At 36.5% G+C, this 13,515-nt stretch overlaps 1 protein-coding gene across 5 annotated transcripts in view; it reads left to right on the forward strand.

The window, feature by feature from the left end:
- The window catches only part of UMAD1 (UBAP1-MVB12-associated (UMA) domain containing 1), a 77,927-nt gene that overhangs the window by 4,058 nt on the left and 60,354 nt on the right, over positions 1 to 13,515 (forward strand). For all 5 annotated transcript variants that reach the window (XM_083871934.1, XM_083871933.1, XM_083871937.1 and 2 more), the window contains one exon: positions 2,982 to 3,100. In XM_083871934.1, coding sequence (XP_083728060.1) covers positions 3,019 to 3,100 — 82 coding nt within the window. In that variant the 5' untranslated portion in view covers positions 2,982 to 3,018. The remainder of the gene's footprint in view (positions 1 to 2,981; positions 3,101 to 13,515) is intronic.

The raw sequence follows: 13,515 nt of genomic DNA on the forward strand, positions 1-13,515 counted from the left end.
CATCACAAATGCATTGCCTGCCTACAGTCTTTCCCTTACCCATGCTATACTGTATATAGCTCTAGTTTTTGTTTCTGTGCCCCCCTCTTTTTTTTTTTAGTGATCCTTTGTTTTTTAGTTAATACTTAATAGCGTGTTCAACAAAGCTACCGAAATGCTGAAAGTAGTAGTTGTTGAACTCTTCCTTTTGCATACCTTACAAAGACCTGAGATCTACTAGCATGACTTTTGTTTCTAAGAGGGTCCTAGAGATGGAAACACTAAACATGTTAGTCTTTTTAGTATGCAGTTTTTATACCACCTCCCCACATTCACAGTCACAAAATACGGCAGGTACTATTTTCTCAGGGCTGGGCTGGTGATTTTAACACCATAAGGACTCGAGGCCTGAGCTGAGATGTACTTTTGTTAATTTTGTTTGCTTTTCTGCTTCAAGCAAACCTATATGTGGGTTTTGATTTGGTTTGATTTTGGTTTTTTGTTTTGTTTTCTGTTCGAGAATTACTGCTGGCAGTGGAATTTAGCTACTTCAAAAACAGAAAAATCCAAAATAACAATCAACACTTACGTATGTGGATAAGATGAATTCTTATGGGTTTTAGAAAAATATGGGATACTGTCAACAAAAGTAAAAAATCTAGTATGTGAAAGTGCTTGTAACATTAATTTAGCTAGATCAAATTGTCCTGATTTCTAATCTACTCTGAATTTAAATGCCTGTTGTCTTTTAAGCAGTGAAGTTTAGGTATGTTAAGTGTGCAGGATTTAAAAAACTAAAAGTGCACGGTTCCCTATACAAGTCTTTTGTGCCGTGTATATACTGATTAAGATGCTTTTCTTTGTGTGAGAAAGAAGGGAAGGGGGGGACATTATGTGATAGAGCTGAAAACTGTACAATAATGCAGATCAAAAGAGAAAAAAGTGTGATTGGAGCAACTGCAGCTATGGCACCTCAAGTGACTGACTGGAATCTGAGCCTTTACCAAAGCTATCTTTTAAGATTTTGCACATCAAGTTGATTTTGCTTCTTGTTGTTGCACACTTAGGATGAAGGTAAAATTGCATTTTAAACTGTTCCACAACTGCCTCTCCTTCATACATCATTGGAGCAGAAACCTGACTCTTGAGCATTACAGCACAGGTTTTTACCACTTGAGCTATGGGACTGACAACCCTAATTGGTAGCAGGAGAAGACTGATTCCCTGAGGGCTGAAAAAGGAATATGCTGCTGGCGCCATGTGTTGAGCCTGGGTGTGGGGGGAGGTAAGGAATAAATGAGATAATTAGGAGTTTCTACTGTGTAATCTCCATGGAACTGGAAATATCAGTATTTCTCTTGCTAAGGTAGGAAAACAAGCAAAAAGGAATAAAGTGCTGTTAACTAACATTTTTTTAAAATAACTGTATTCCTGGGATTGGATCACAGAATGGTTTGTTCTGTTCTTGTGCCCATTAATGTAGTTTATTTGGTGGCTAGAAGTTGTACTGTGTCAGCATAAGCAAGCAGTAGCTGGCCAGGCTGTGGGGTATTCAGTCTTCAAGTCTCAGGTATCAGGCCACAGTTTGTATAATTGCTGCTTTTGCCAAGATCTATTTATACACTGTTCCAAGCCAGTGCTTGCACTTCACACCGGACTTTCTGCAGTGTGTGATCACTTGTAACAGCAGAATTTTGGGCAGTTTATATGAATAGTCAGTACTGAGTTGCCACAGGTTCCTGGCCAGGGCAAAAAACCGTCTTGTTTATTGTATCATGAATATTTGGGTGGGGAATGAAGAATTCCAGCAAATAGTTAATCCAGGATTTTAATTTTTTAAAAATATTTTAATTTTTTTTAATCTGCGCATTTCACAGTACCACTCTTCACTCTTTCCCACATTCTAATATTTTTTCTTTGTTAAATTTAGTGTGAAATAATGTTACTGAAACTTGACCCTGTATACCTCTTTAATTCTTTACCCTGGAGTCCTTTCCTCTGTTGGAGGTGTATATTAGATGTTGCTGTTGGTTTGTCAGTCCCTTCTCCTTAACATGTTGATGTCTGCAAAAAAAATCAGGATTCTGCTCCTCAAACTCTGCCTCAAAGCTGAAATAACATTATTCCACTTTTCCCAATTTTATATGGGTATTTTAGTAGGGGAGATCTTTGCATGCCTTTACTTAAGCCTTCCTCTTTGTGTCCAGGATAGAATGTGTTTCAGCCAGACCACAGGCTGCTCCATAGTTTAGTGTCCAGGGGTCCAAATTCAGCCTTAGAGGGACCCTCATGGGTCCCTTCATGGCTTTTTTTGTCCTATTTAAGCTACTCAGAATTTCTTCAATGTAATCTTCCAGTCCTGAGGAGGGGATACTGAGCATTTTCTTTTGCAGTCCATGTTTTTATCTCAGTTGTTTCAATGTTTTGTTCTAGCAATGGAGTTCTTAGCTATCTTGGAAGATTCTTTCGAAGAATTATTGTTGCAAAAAAATTGCTACAGATGATTTTGCTGCTTTTTCTTTTAGGGAAATTATTGGTAACTGTTAATCAAATATACTCAACTGTTAGGCTATCTTTAAGACTGCAAACTGGGAAACTGAAAATAGTTACCACTGTCTGATGAGAAAGCTTGTCTAATAACAATATGAAGTAGCAGAAAATTATGAAAACTTGCTGGATAAATGCTGAAAGGAGTTTCCGTCTTTAATTTTCATTGAGAAAGTTGAAATTTTGTCTGTTGGGGTTTTTGTTGTTGTTTTGGTTTTTTGATTCTACTCCATTGGTAACTTTGTATAAAAGCCTTTTGTACTTCACTCTTCTCTTGCCTGTTGAAGTAAATTGCTACATGAGCAGGTAATGTCTGACACACAAATGCCTGATATTTCAAATTGGGTAATAAAGATTAGGTATGTGGCCTTACTACATACCTATGGTCTGTTATGTGAACTTACAATAAGTTCTGTTATCATATGTTTATTTGACATGTTTTGTCTTCATTTTAGATAACACCTTAGAAGACAAAAAGAACACAGAAAGACTATGTTCAGCTTCTTCCGAAAAAGTCAAGATTCAAAGAAGGTTACAGCTCCAGAGAGAGAAGCAGATGGATTTGTTATTGTGGGTGAGTGGTGCTTCTGTATAAAGTGATTCTTTCATCTTTGAAATTTTGATCTTGAAGTTTCTTTGAGATGCTTAGACTAAATGAAATGTTAAGAGAAGCCATGATAAAAATTGTTCAGTATTCTTACTTTCCTGACAAAGTTAATTTTCCTAGTCTGCTTATTTGGACTAAATAGCTGAAGTTTTATTTACACAGGTTTGAACTCATATTCAGGAGCACTGAAAATGTAGTTTCTTGTTTTCCTTTCATGCTCTGAGTGGGGAGAAGTTACACCCTTACAAAACAGAAAAGGTCAAAGTTCAGACTTCTACCTTTATGACTGGAATTGTAGGAAGGGAATATCTTACTGCAGTTTTTAAAGGACTGCCTTTTATTCAGGTTCCTTCCTTTTCATTTTACCCCCAGACTTTTTGTATTAGAAGCCAAGAAGTGCCTATGTATTTCTGGTCATGGTGAATGTAGGTGCTCTGTCTCAGAACCTGACTCTTTGTTTGATAAAAATTAAGCAGTTTAGGGTTTTAGTCTTCTTGTTGTTCAAAAACTAATCTGAAATACACACACCTGTGAATTGGCTAAATTTGGAGCTCTTTCACAGTTTTGCAGGTTGGCTTAAGTGTGCAGAAAATAAAAAAAAATTGCTGTTATGTTGAAACTGATCCTTTTATTTTTTTTCTCTTTTGACAATTTGTTTTCCTCCTTGTGAATCTGTTATCAATATTCAGCTTCTGCCGCTCTGATTTGCTGACTCATTCTTATCAGGAATCTTACAGTGTTTCTCTGTTTAAGTGTTATTTCTTCTTGAGCATTTTCAAGTCACAAAAGCTTCTAGAATATTGAAGTGTAATAGTAGGAGAGACTATTGGAACCCTTTCTGAAAACTTAGGTCTTTGGCAAAAGTTCTCCATTAAAACAAATCTGTTTCACATCTGTGTCTGTGTTGTCATGCTTAATGGCTGCCTTCCACTAGATTTTGTTCACCTGCAGCAGTTTTGATGGCTACATGAAGTCACTCCAGCATTTGCACTGTGGAAGGGTCAAAGGAGACACCATCATCCTCAAAAAGTCTGGAGACCATTTAGCATTTCAGTTTCTGTAATAGGCAGAATTCTGCACCCAAATGTTGCTATGTCCCACAGTTGCTGGTCCTGATTTTGCATTCAGTTTAGCTTTATTCTTTTTCCCTGAAATGCTGTCAGAGACTATTTAAACTTTGTTCACATAAATTCACATAAAATTAATCTGTTAAGTATAAACTTAAGAATGATCAATTTTATTTGAGTCTTCTCTTTTTAATTTTTTTTTTCTCAGCAGTTAATTTAGCTGTCTGCAATGAAATGGTCACTAGAACTGGGCAGAAGAGCTGCCATCAGCCTTATCAGTGAAGCATATCACTGGCTTGCAAGACAAATGTAGTTGCAAAATTATGGGTCAGGACTTGAGTAGATATTTATCTGGAAGAGATTTTTTTTTGTCTAGGAATAGTGGCAGTGGGAAAAAAAAGCCCAAACCGCAACACATAACCATTCTGTTACTTATTATTTTGTTACTCAGATGGAATGTTCTGAAGCTTTTCTAAACTGGTGTAAAATATTCTGGAAATCCAATAGTAAATATCTTTAACACATCTCCGTAGCAGATTTCTAGGATCATTAGTGTGGATACTACTGTAGGCAGTGAACACTTGGAGGGAGTGAAATTTAATTTCTTACATTTTAAGTTGGTTCTTAAACCCAGTCTTTCATTCAGGGCATTAAAAAAAAGTCTAGTTCACCAATATCCTGTGGACATGGGAGGAATTCTTTTGTATTGGTTGATATTTGAAAAGGAGAGATATTTGAGAAGAAAATTCAGTGCTTTACTGAGAAAGCTCCATCACAGCTATTTCTCTGTCAAATCCTGAGGATGATTTTTTTCTTTTCTTATCAAAACTTCTCCAAGTCCTTTTATAAATTACTATATTTGAAATCTACCTTTCCTTGTAAAGTATCAATGCATTTGGGAATTCAATGTCTGACTAGAAAGGTGACTCATAAAAACAGCAGAATCAAGAAAATCAACTTTGCAGCCTAGCAGCTGAAAGAAATTCTCTTATTTTTAGCTTTTGAGGTAAATATTGCATGTGTGGGAGTCAAGCAAAAATAACTTGTAATTCCTTCCCTACAAAATAAATATAAAATATCATTTCCTACCAGAGACAAAAACATTTTTATGTCTAACTACCAGTTCACTTATTTTCTGGATACTAATCATCTCATCTCTTCATGAAGCTGTAAAAATGGTGCTTGTTCTGTAGCAAGCAGAACTATTACACTTAAAAGGGAAAAGAGGCTTATGAAATAGGCATAACACATGCAGTTGGTTTTGATTGAGTGAATCAAATGCAGAAATAGAAAAAATGTTTCGGAGGCTTTCCTGATCATCACAATTGTTTTTAATGTTAACATTCTGAAAGCCAGATTTAAGAAAACAAGTAATTTTCAGTTAGCTTGGGATTCTTGGAGAGTAGTAGTTGTTTAGGAGTTTCTCATGTTTTGTGGTTTTCATAATATAAAATAAATTCCAACCTACCATTCATTTCTACTGTTGCTAGCCGTAGAGAAAAATACAGGTTTAATGCTAGCATTTTGGTTTGGCATGCAGCTAAAAATTTCCCATCAGTCTCGAAGATCCAAGTGTCTTGTAGTCCTAATCTCAGTCTAAAATCAGGAACTGAAAAATGGAGACAGCAATGCTGCTTCCCATATGTGTTTGGCAAGATAGTCAGAAACACTGGAAAATCCCCATGGTGCTGATGGTGCAACTGGGGTGGATGGTGAGTGTTTTTGCTTGAAGCAACTGGAAGATCATGGAATCACAGAATGTTTTGGCTTGGAAGGCAGATCATTTAGTCCAACCTGCCTCCATGGGCATGAACATCTTTCAATAAATCTTGTTGTTCAAAGCTCTGACTTTGGCAGAACTCTGACAAAGGCAGCCTGACTTGGAACGTTACTTTTCTGGGCAGCCTATTCCAGTCTCATCACCCTCATCATTAAAAAAATAATATAAATATCTAAAATCAATTATAGTATTGTTCTTTGCGTCCTCTTTCAAAAGGACCGAGAGAAGTTAATTTTGTTTTCAGATTTAGTTTAAGAGCCTGATGTGCAGGATCTTGTTACTTTTCCAGATAAAATTGCAGTAAACCAGAGCGAGGGAGCAGCAAATGCTGGCGGCTCCACCAGGCAGGTGAACGAGGGTGCTGAGAGCGCAGGGGCTCGGGCAGAGACCTCGCTGAGGAGCAGGGCAGTCCCACACTCCCTGAATGGGGACAGCACAGCTCTGGGGACAGTGACCAGGGCCAGCTGAGACCGTGAGTGCTGGACATGTCTGCAGGAATTAGGCACATCTGAGGCCAGGCCAGGAAGTCAGGTCAGAGGATTGTGGTCACCCAGGTTCCCAGGCAGCCCTGCAGGGTGCTTTTGGCAAGGACCAAGAAATGAGGCTTCTCTCACAGCTCTTTGCCTGGCCCTCATGGAAGTGCTGAAGCTGTGCCATGTCTGTGCTGGCCATGGGCACAGAGCCAAAGCCCTGGTGCTGGCAAGGGGCTGCTGAGCCTGGTGGTGTGCTCAGGGCTGGACAGCCAGGAGGGTTGTGTCGTCTCTCACTGTGTCTGGAGGTAGCACAGTTCTCTGAAGAACTCTTGATCTGATCCTTTGACCATGCCTGAATTCAAGGCTTTGTTTACTTTTGACTTGTGATTTAAAGGGAAATCCATTCCATGGATTTAAGAGTTGTTGTGTTTTGTTTGGTTTTCTCTCAGGGATATTTTTATGTTGTGTATTGGAGTGGAGCAAATGGTGTGGAGAAGCAGCTCAGTTGCAGGTGCTGGAAAACTTGATTTTTGAACATATTTAACTTCTGTTTCTTCCCTGAACTTATAACAGCTTTCTCTTTCATTTTTAAAGGTGTAAATTAACATGGGTTTTCAATACTGGTCAATGGCTGTCATTTCAGAGCTCTACTGTCAGCCTCAGGAGCAGACCTCTTAATAAGACCTTGGTACTTACAGGGAGCACTGAAGTGTCACCTGAAGGTTGTTTTCAACCTGAAGAGATTCAGCAATTTCATTATAAAGCTTTTCAACAAATACATAGGAAAAATGAATAGGCACAGGATTCTCATCAGAGTAGAGTGACTGTCACAGCCTCAGGGAGGCTGTGGCCATGAAAATAAAATCTGTCAGGAATTTTGTACTGAATATACAGTTTTGGACTGTGAACCTCCATTCTTCCTACCGTGCTTTCCTATGCCCATCTAGGAAGGCCATCTAGAATTTATGAGCAAATTTTAGATTAACGCTTATTTGTTAGTATTTATCACTATTGGAATAAGAATGATTTTTGCCTAGCAAATTTCCTCTCAATAGAAAATTGCCATAGACATGAGAAATTAAGTGTTTCAAAATCTCTTCCAAATAAATAGAAGGATCTGTGGTATTTAAATGAGTCTTGGATTTGTTCAATTAACTAGTATCCGTTCTGTTTCAATGATGATGTCTGAGGAGAAGAAACTCTACAGAGCAAATGTGTTCAGGCTTGCATCAGCATCTAAAATATCACAGAGAAGGAGGTGGGAACTACTGTTTTTCATCCTGTGAGATGAAATACAGTAAAAGGCAATAATTTCTTCCTTATTAAAAATATAGAAAAGAACTGGTACTAATACCTGTTGACAGGTAGAAATTTTAGGAACTTTTTGTGATAAAAGATGTTTTTGATGTCATCATTACAACCTGCTGTGACAAAGTCAGGAACATAATGGGCTGCAAAAAGAATACACAGGAGTCTCATAAATTATGGTGGATGATAGCAGATATTCTTATCTTAAAATTTTGGTGGGCAGGTATGACTTACTCTTTTACATTAATCTCAGCAAGGCATTTGAACTTTGGCTTATTTCAAACGAGCTTCTTATTTCAAACCTTCCTCTGATGTATTCAGTATCTATATTGTTGAGTTAAATCAGTATTATAATTCCTTCTTATGGGATCATCCTCATCTGTAGGCAGGAGTATCCTCACTCGTCTGTGAAACTGTGAAAAATATGATTTATGTCCAGATGAAAGCTTCCCTTTGTCAACTGCAGTTATATTGCAGAAGAATATCCTTAACAAATGGGAAATCTTCTGTACTGAAGATACAAAAAAGTAAAACAATCAACCCAAGTCAGCATTTGGTTCTGAAAATCTGGGCTGTTTTTCCAAAGAACAATTTTACATATACTTGTTCTTCTCCAAATTGCAGTTTCTGTTTTGCCAAGAATTTATTCAGCATGCAGATAGTTTTTTGGAGTACTTTGAATAAAGTGCATATTTGAATTAAGGGACATCCTCACTGTTGCCCAACATATAAAAAGGCCTTACAATAGGATCCTTACTGTTTCCATATTGATCTTAGTAGAATAGATCTCTACTTCTGTTTTTAAGAGCTTCTTAAATGTTTGCATCTGAGAGAAATGTATATATTTATAAATCTTCTGAAGTGAATCTCTTATGAAAGGGAAATTCAATATACTGATGCTCCTGAAACAAAGGACTACCCCCATACTAGTTCATTGTTGCAAATCAAATACTTTCTTGCTTTCTTCCCTCTGCATACACACCTCAAAGATTAAATGCATCAAGAGATTTGTAAAGTCTTGGTGTTACTGCTGTTGTTTGTTTTCTAGGAGTTAGTAGTAATGTGTAATAAGTCCCTGAAAATGTCTACATTGCTTTTTCATTAATATTTAAGGAGCTTTTAGTGGTGCTAGTAAGGAAGGTTGGGCTGCTGCAGTGTTTTAAAATATACTCTTACATTAAAGAAATGTACAAGGCATTGTGCCAGTTAGAAAAAAGCAGTGTCTCAATGTCCTTTCATTTTCTGCATCAATGGACTTACATTACCTATTTTTTTATATAACAGGAAGTTATATAGTTTATAGGAAGTTTGTGTAGTTATTTCCAACCTTATAGTTTTTGAATAACCAAGATACTGTTTCTTTATGGGTTTTGAGGTTAAAATATTTAATACTAACTTTATAGTAATCTGAGATTTGGGGATATTTATTAATATTTTTATCTAAAGAATATTTTATGCATATCAGCCTATGCCACTCTAAGTGAACACTTTTGATGGACACTAAGAAGTTACAGTATTTAAAGTAACCTCTTTCCTGAGGTGCAGCTTTATGGTTTTTATACTTAAAAACCACAGTTGCTCATCTGGGCATTGAATTTTGCAGCCACAGTTGATTGAAAAGGGAGGAGGAGGCATTCAGAAGAAAGAGTCCTCTCCTGTTACCGGTTCTTAGTTGCATAAGGAGGTGATGTCTTCCCTTCATTCAGTGATGAAGTCAAACTAATCCTCTTTGGGACTAATTTTGCACAAAAACAACCTGTGGTTTTCAGTGGTGCCGCTAGATGGGGATTTCCCTCGGATTCAGGGCTCGGAGGGCTTTGCTCTCTCCCTTTCACACAAAAGTGCAGTAGTGGTAATTATCAGTGCACCATTTGATTAGACTGTAGGCTTTCAAGAGATTTATAAAAAGCTTTTTAAAGCCTAATATCAAATCTATAATGACATTCCAACATAATAAAAACAATGAAGCTTGAAATGTTGACAGCACGTATCTAGATGTTGGCTTGTAATTTGTTCCAAACAGATCTGTTGAGGCCCATGTGGGACCTAAATAACACAAAGAAGTAAATTTGCATATTTTACAGCAGGGGGAAAAAACAGAATGCAAAAAACATGAATAATTAGGAGCACAAGCTTCATGCTATATTAATACTGTTGAAAAGCATGTGTTGATTGTATTCTGAAAGCCAGTAGTGATTTGGTTGAGTGAACTCAGTCAGCATCTCTTATGCAGATTAAAGGATCTGGGTTACAGAACAACTGAAATTCATTGTTTTGCTGTATAAGGAGGTATATTTCTTAAAGGAAGTGCTTTTTTTCCCTCTTGGATTCTATATAGTAGAAGGAATCTTTCTCTTTAATGCATTATGAAAGAATGTTTTTGCTGACAAATGACTGTGCATTTATTTCTTCATTTATTTGTACATCTCTAGATTTTAAAAACAGTTCTCCCAGCCACAAATCAGATGTTAGTATATTTAGCACTTTAGTATACGTGACCTACTTACTTTTCATTCCACTAATTTCTCTTCCCTTTGCTTTCTAGAGCTTGAGCCCCTGGAACATACTCATGATGCTTTCCTGCTATGAATTTATTATTTTTAAATTTGCAGAAAATGCCCTTCTCGAAATATTAGCATACCAGCCAGTTTGAAATCTGAATATTGTGAATGGTTGTGTTGGCTTCTGTTGATTGTAACATAAGATTCATAGCATACTTTTTATCAAAGAAAAGGTAATTTACTTAAAAATGGTAAATAGTATCAAAAGGGATTTATTCTTTGCTTTGGCTATATATTGTCTTGGGCCTTAACTTACAACTATCTTTAAAAGTACCTGGTTTTGACCATGGACTCAAGAGAGGATAAAAGAAAGAAGATGAAGACTTCTTGTTTAACTTGTTTTAATGCTGCCTAGAAAGAATTATGTGCTGCTGTATGAAACAGCTTTATTTTGGGGCTTTAAGAGACAAAAATGCACAGAACCAAACACTGCCATTCCGTCTATTAAGTACATCTTCTTAATTTGCATAACCAAAGGAAGAAAATGGTAAAATGTAGCAGTCTTTTTAGAAGTTGATGTAATTGTAGGAGGTTAAAGAGGCATCTGGCAAAAGGTTGTTTTGAGGTCACACATGCATCTGGCAGTTTGCTGCCAGCCCTCTAAGAAAATATTGGTTGGAGTTGCACTCCTGTTTTTCATATTAACTGCCTTCAAACTTGATGTATAATAGTCACTTTCTACAATCCGGGTCTCCAAAGTGCTCCTCAGAGGTTTGGTCCTACTGATTTTAATTTTTGCAAATACTGATGGAAGTAGAATATGCTTAAACAAGAAAATCCGTTTTTTTTCTAGAAAATTTTTCTTAGAAAAGATGAAGATGTTTTTTGGGCATGACTGGTTTACAATGATGCCTTTACGTAGTTGAGATTGTATTCTTTAACCTTTCTTATAGTAGGGTGATCACTTTTGTCACCTGGCTTCTGACAGTTTTGCTCCCATATGTAGAAGTTCACTCTCTAGTAGCAATGCCATAGTCTGTTGGCCTATATAACATTCTTAAAGCAATTCAAAGTTGAAATATACGGAAGGAAAATACCTATTGCTTTTTATAAAACAGTAAAAATAGCAAAATATAGTATAAAGGTATGGATTTTGAAATGCTGTTTGTAAACTTTGTTTCCCAGAACATGCTAGTAATTAAATCACTTTTAGAATTAAAAGTTTCTTTGCTTTATGATGCAAACAAAATAGTTCAGGGTATGAGAACATATTTTCAGGCCAAGTCTGATTTGTCTGTATACAGTGGACTTACAGGTAGAGCTAACTGAAAAAAAGGAGGTGAAAAACGTGTTACAGGAGCACAAGTTTGTGTTCTGGCAAGTGATAAATTCAAGTTGAAGTCCCTCTTTTAACAATTTACAGCATAGTTAGATGATCATTCCTTGCAAAGAGAGCCCTAGTCATCAGTACATGCAATCACTGCCTGTCTGGTTGGAGTCATTTAGACTTCTACAGATGTTAATCAGTGTTAATTTTCTTGGAAGGAAATGTTAGGTGGAACTGATTTTACAGTCACTCCTCGCTATCTCTCGTAAATAAATGTTTTTGTTCTTTTTTTTTTCAGTGGAAGAAGAAAAATTACTTTTCCAAAGATACACTGTCTTCTTTATTTTTAATTAGACATTATAAACAAACTCAGGAAGGTTTTGTTCTGTGTTTTAGAAGTGCTACAAATCAGTCATGTCATGGGCCTCAATGTGAAATAGTACATAAATGTAAGGGTTTTCCTTATAAAATGAATGGTGGCTTGTCGCCTTGTCCATAAAGATGTGTTTTTCTTTAGCTGCTCCTTCCTCCTATATTAGTTGAATAGATTTGTGTCAAGACAAATAAATTAAAGGATATAAGGGATTTATCCATTCAGTTGTAGTTACCCATCTACACTACAGGATATAATCCCTTAATTCTGTATATTCTTTCTTCAATTTATACATGGTTATTTGCTATGAAAACTGTGTATAGGGCAAAAATTTTAATGGACAGAAAATCATTCAAAAACTTAAGTTGATCTAACTCATAATATTGGTACAATGTGTTTCTTTCTTCTTCCCAGCAGTTGAGATAAATGTGGGACTTCAAATTCATTCAGCAGATGAATACAGTCTCTTCATTTCCTTCTTGTTTTTGCCAGGGTGTCTAGGTAAAGTTAGGGGAACATGGATTAGGTGGATATGGGTTTGATATTTTGTCTATAAGAAAACAACTACAAACTATAGGGAAATCTCACAACTGGGAGCATTGAGTTGTCAGTGGTGAGGCTTATTGTCCGTGGTGAGGCTCATTTGTCTTGGTGCTTTGGCTTGTTGTGGGGTTTTTAATGGGTTTTGTTTATTTTTCTCTTTCAGTTACCCCTAGATTAAAGATGAGGTTGTTGAACATGAAACTGCCATGTGCAGTATATGGGGTTTTTTTTCAGTTAAATTGGGAAAGATTCCTTAAAATGATCCAAAGTCACAGACCTTTCCTGGAACAAAACGCAAACAAAAAAAGATTCTTGCTGTTAGACTGTATAATTTAAAATCTCTCTTTGCTGAGATCTGTCTGGACCAGCAGTATACTGTAGCTGTTCAGGATTTAAGCTCGTAGTTTCTGTACTCCTGCGTGAATAAGGGAGAACAACAATTTAAAACCTGAGATTAATTTTTGTCCTTATTTCAGTTAGTATGAAACTTCAGTGTTTTGAGAGGGATGGAATGGAACTTTATGGCTATTTTTTTGCCATTTTATTTTTCATTGGGAACTTGCCTACCTGATTTCTTCTGAATTATTTCATCCATAGGTCTTGCAGAAGGGCAGGACAAGAGAAGATTCAATTTACAAAAACACTGGAAAAGCTATTGTAGCAGAAAGCAGCCAATATTATCTTTAAAAGATGGCTATTAAATATACATACCAATGCACCCTTCATTAGGAGACAAACTTGTAGAGAGGATTTTTTTTGGTTGGAACTGTTTTCTTTTACTAACCCCCAAGTTATGTCAACACTCTTATATAAAGATGCACCAAGACCTTTCATTAGGTCTAAATACTGATTCCAGTTGAATATAAACTTCAGTTGGATATACTGGCTCTTATGAAAATATACTTCTGCTTTACCGCTGAGCAACTCAAAGATGAGACTCAGTAAAGAACAAGTAGTAGTTTTCAACTCATGTATTGTGTTTTTTAAAAATAGGAAAGAGCGAACCAAGA

This window comes from Zosterops lateralis, assembly GCF_965231275.1.
Source record: "Zosterops lateralis genome assembly, chromosome: 1".
NCBI lineage: Eukaryota > Metazoa > Chordata > Aves > Passeriformes > Zosteropidae > Zosterops > Zosterops lateralis.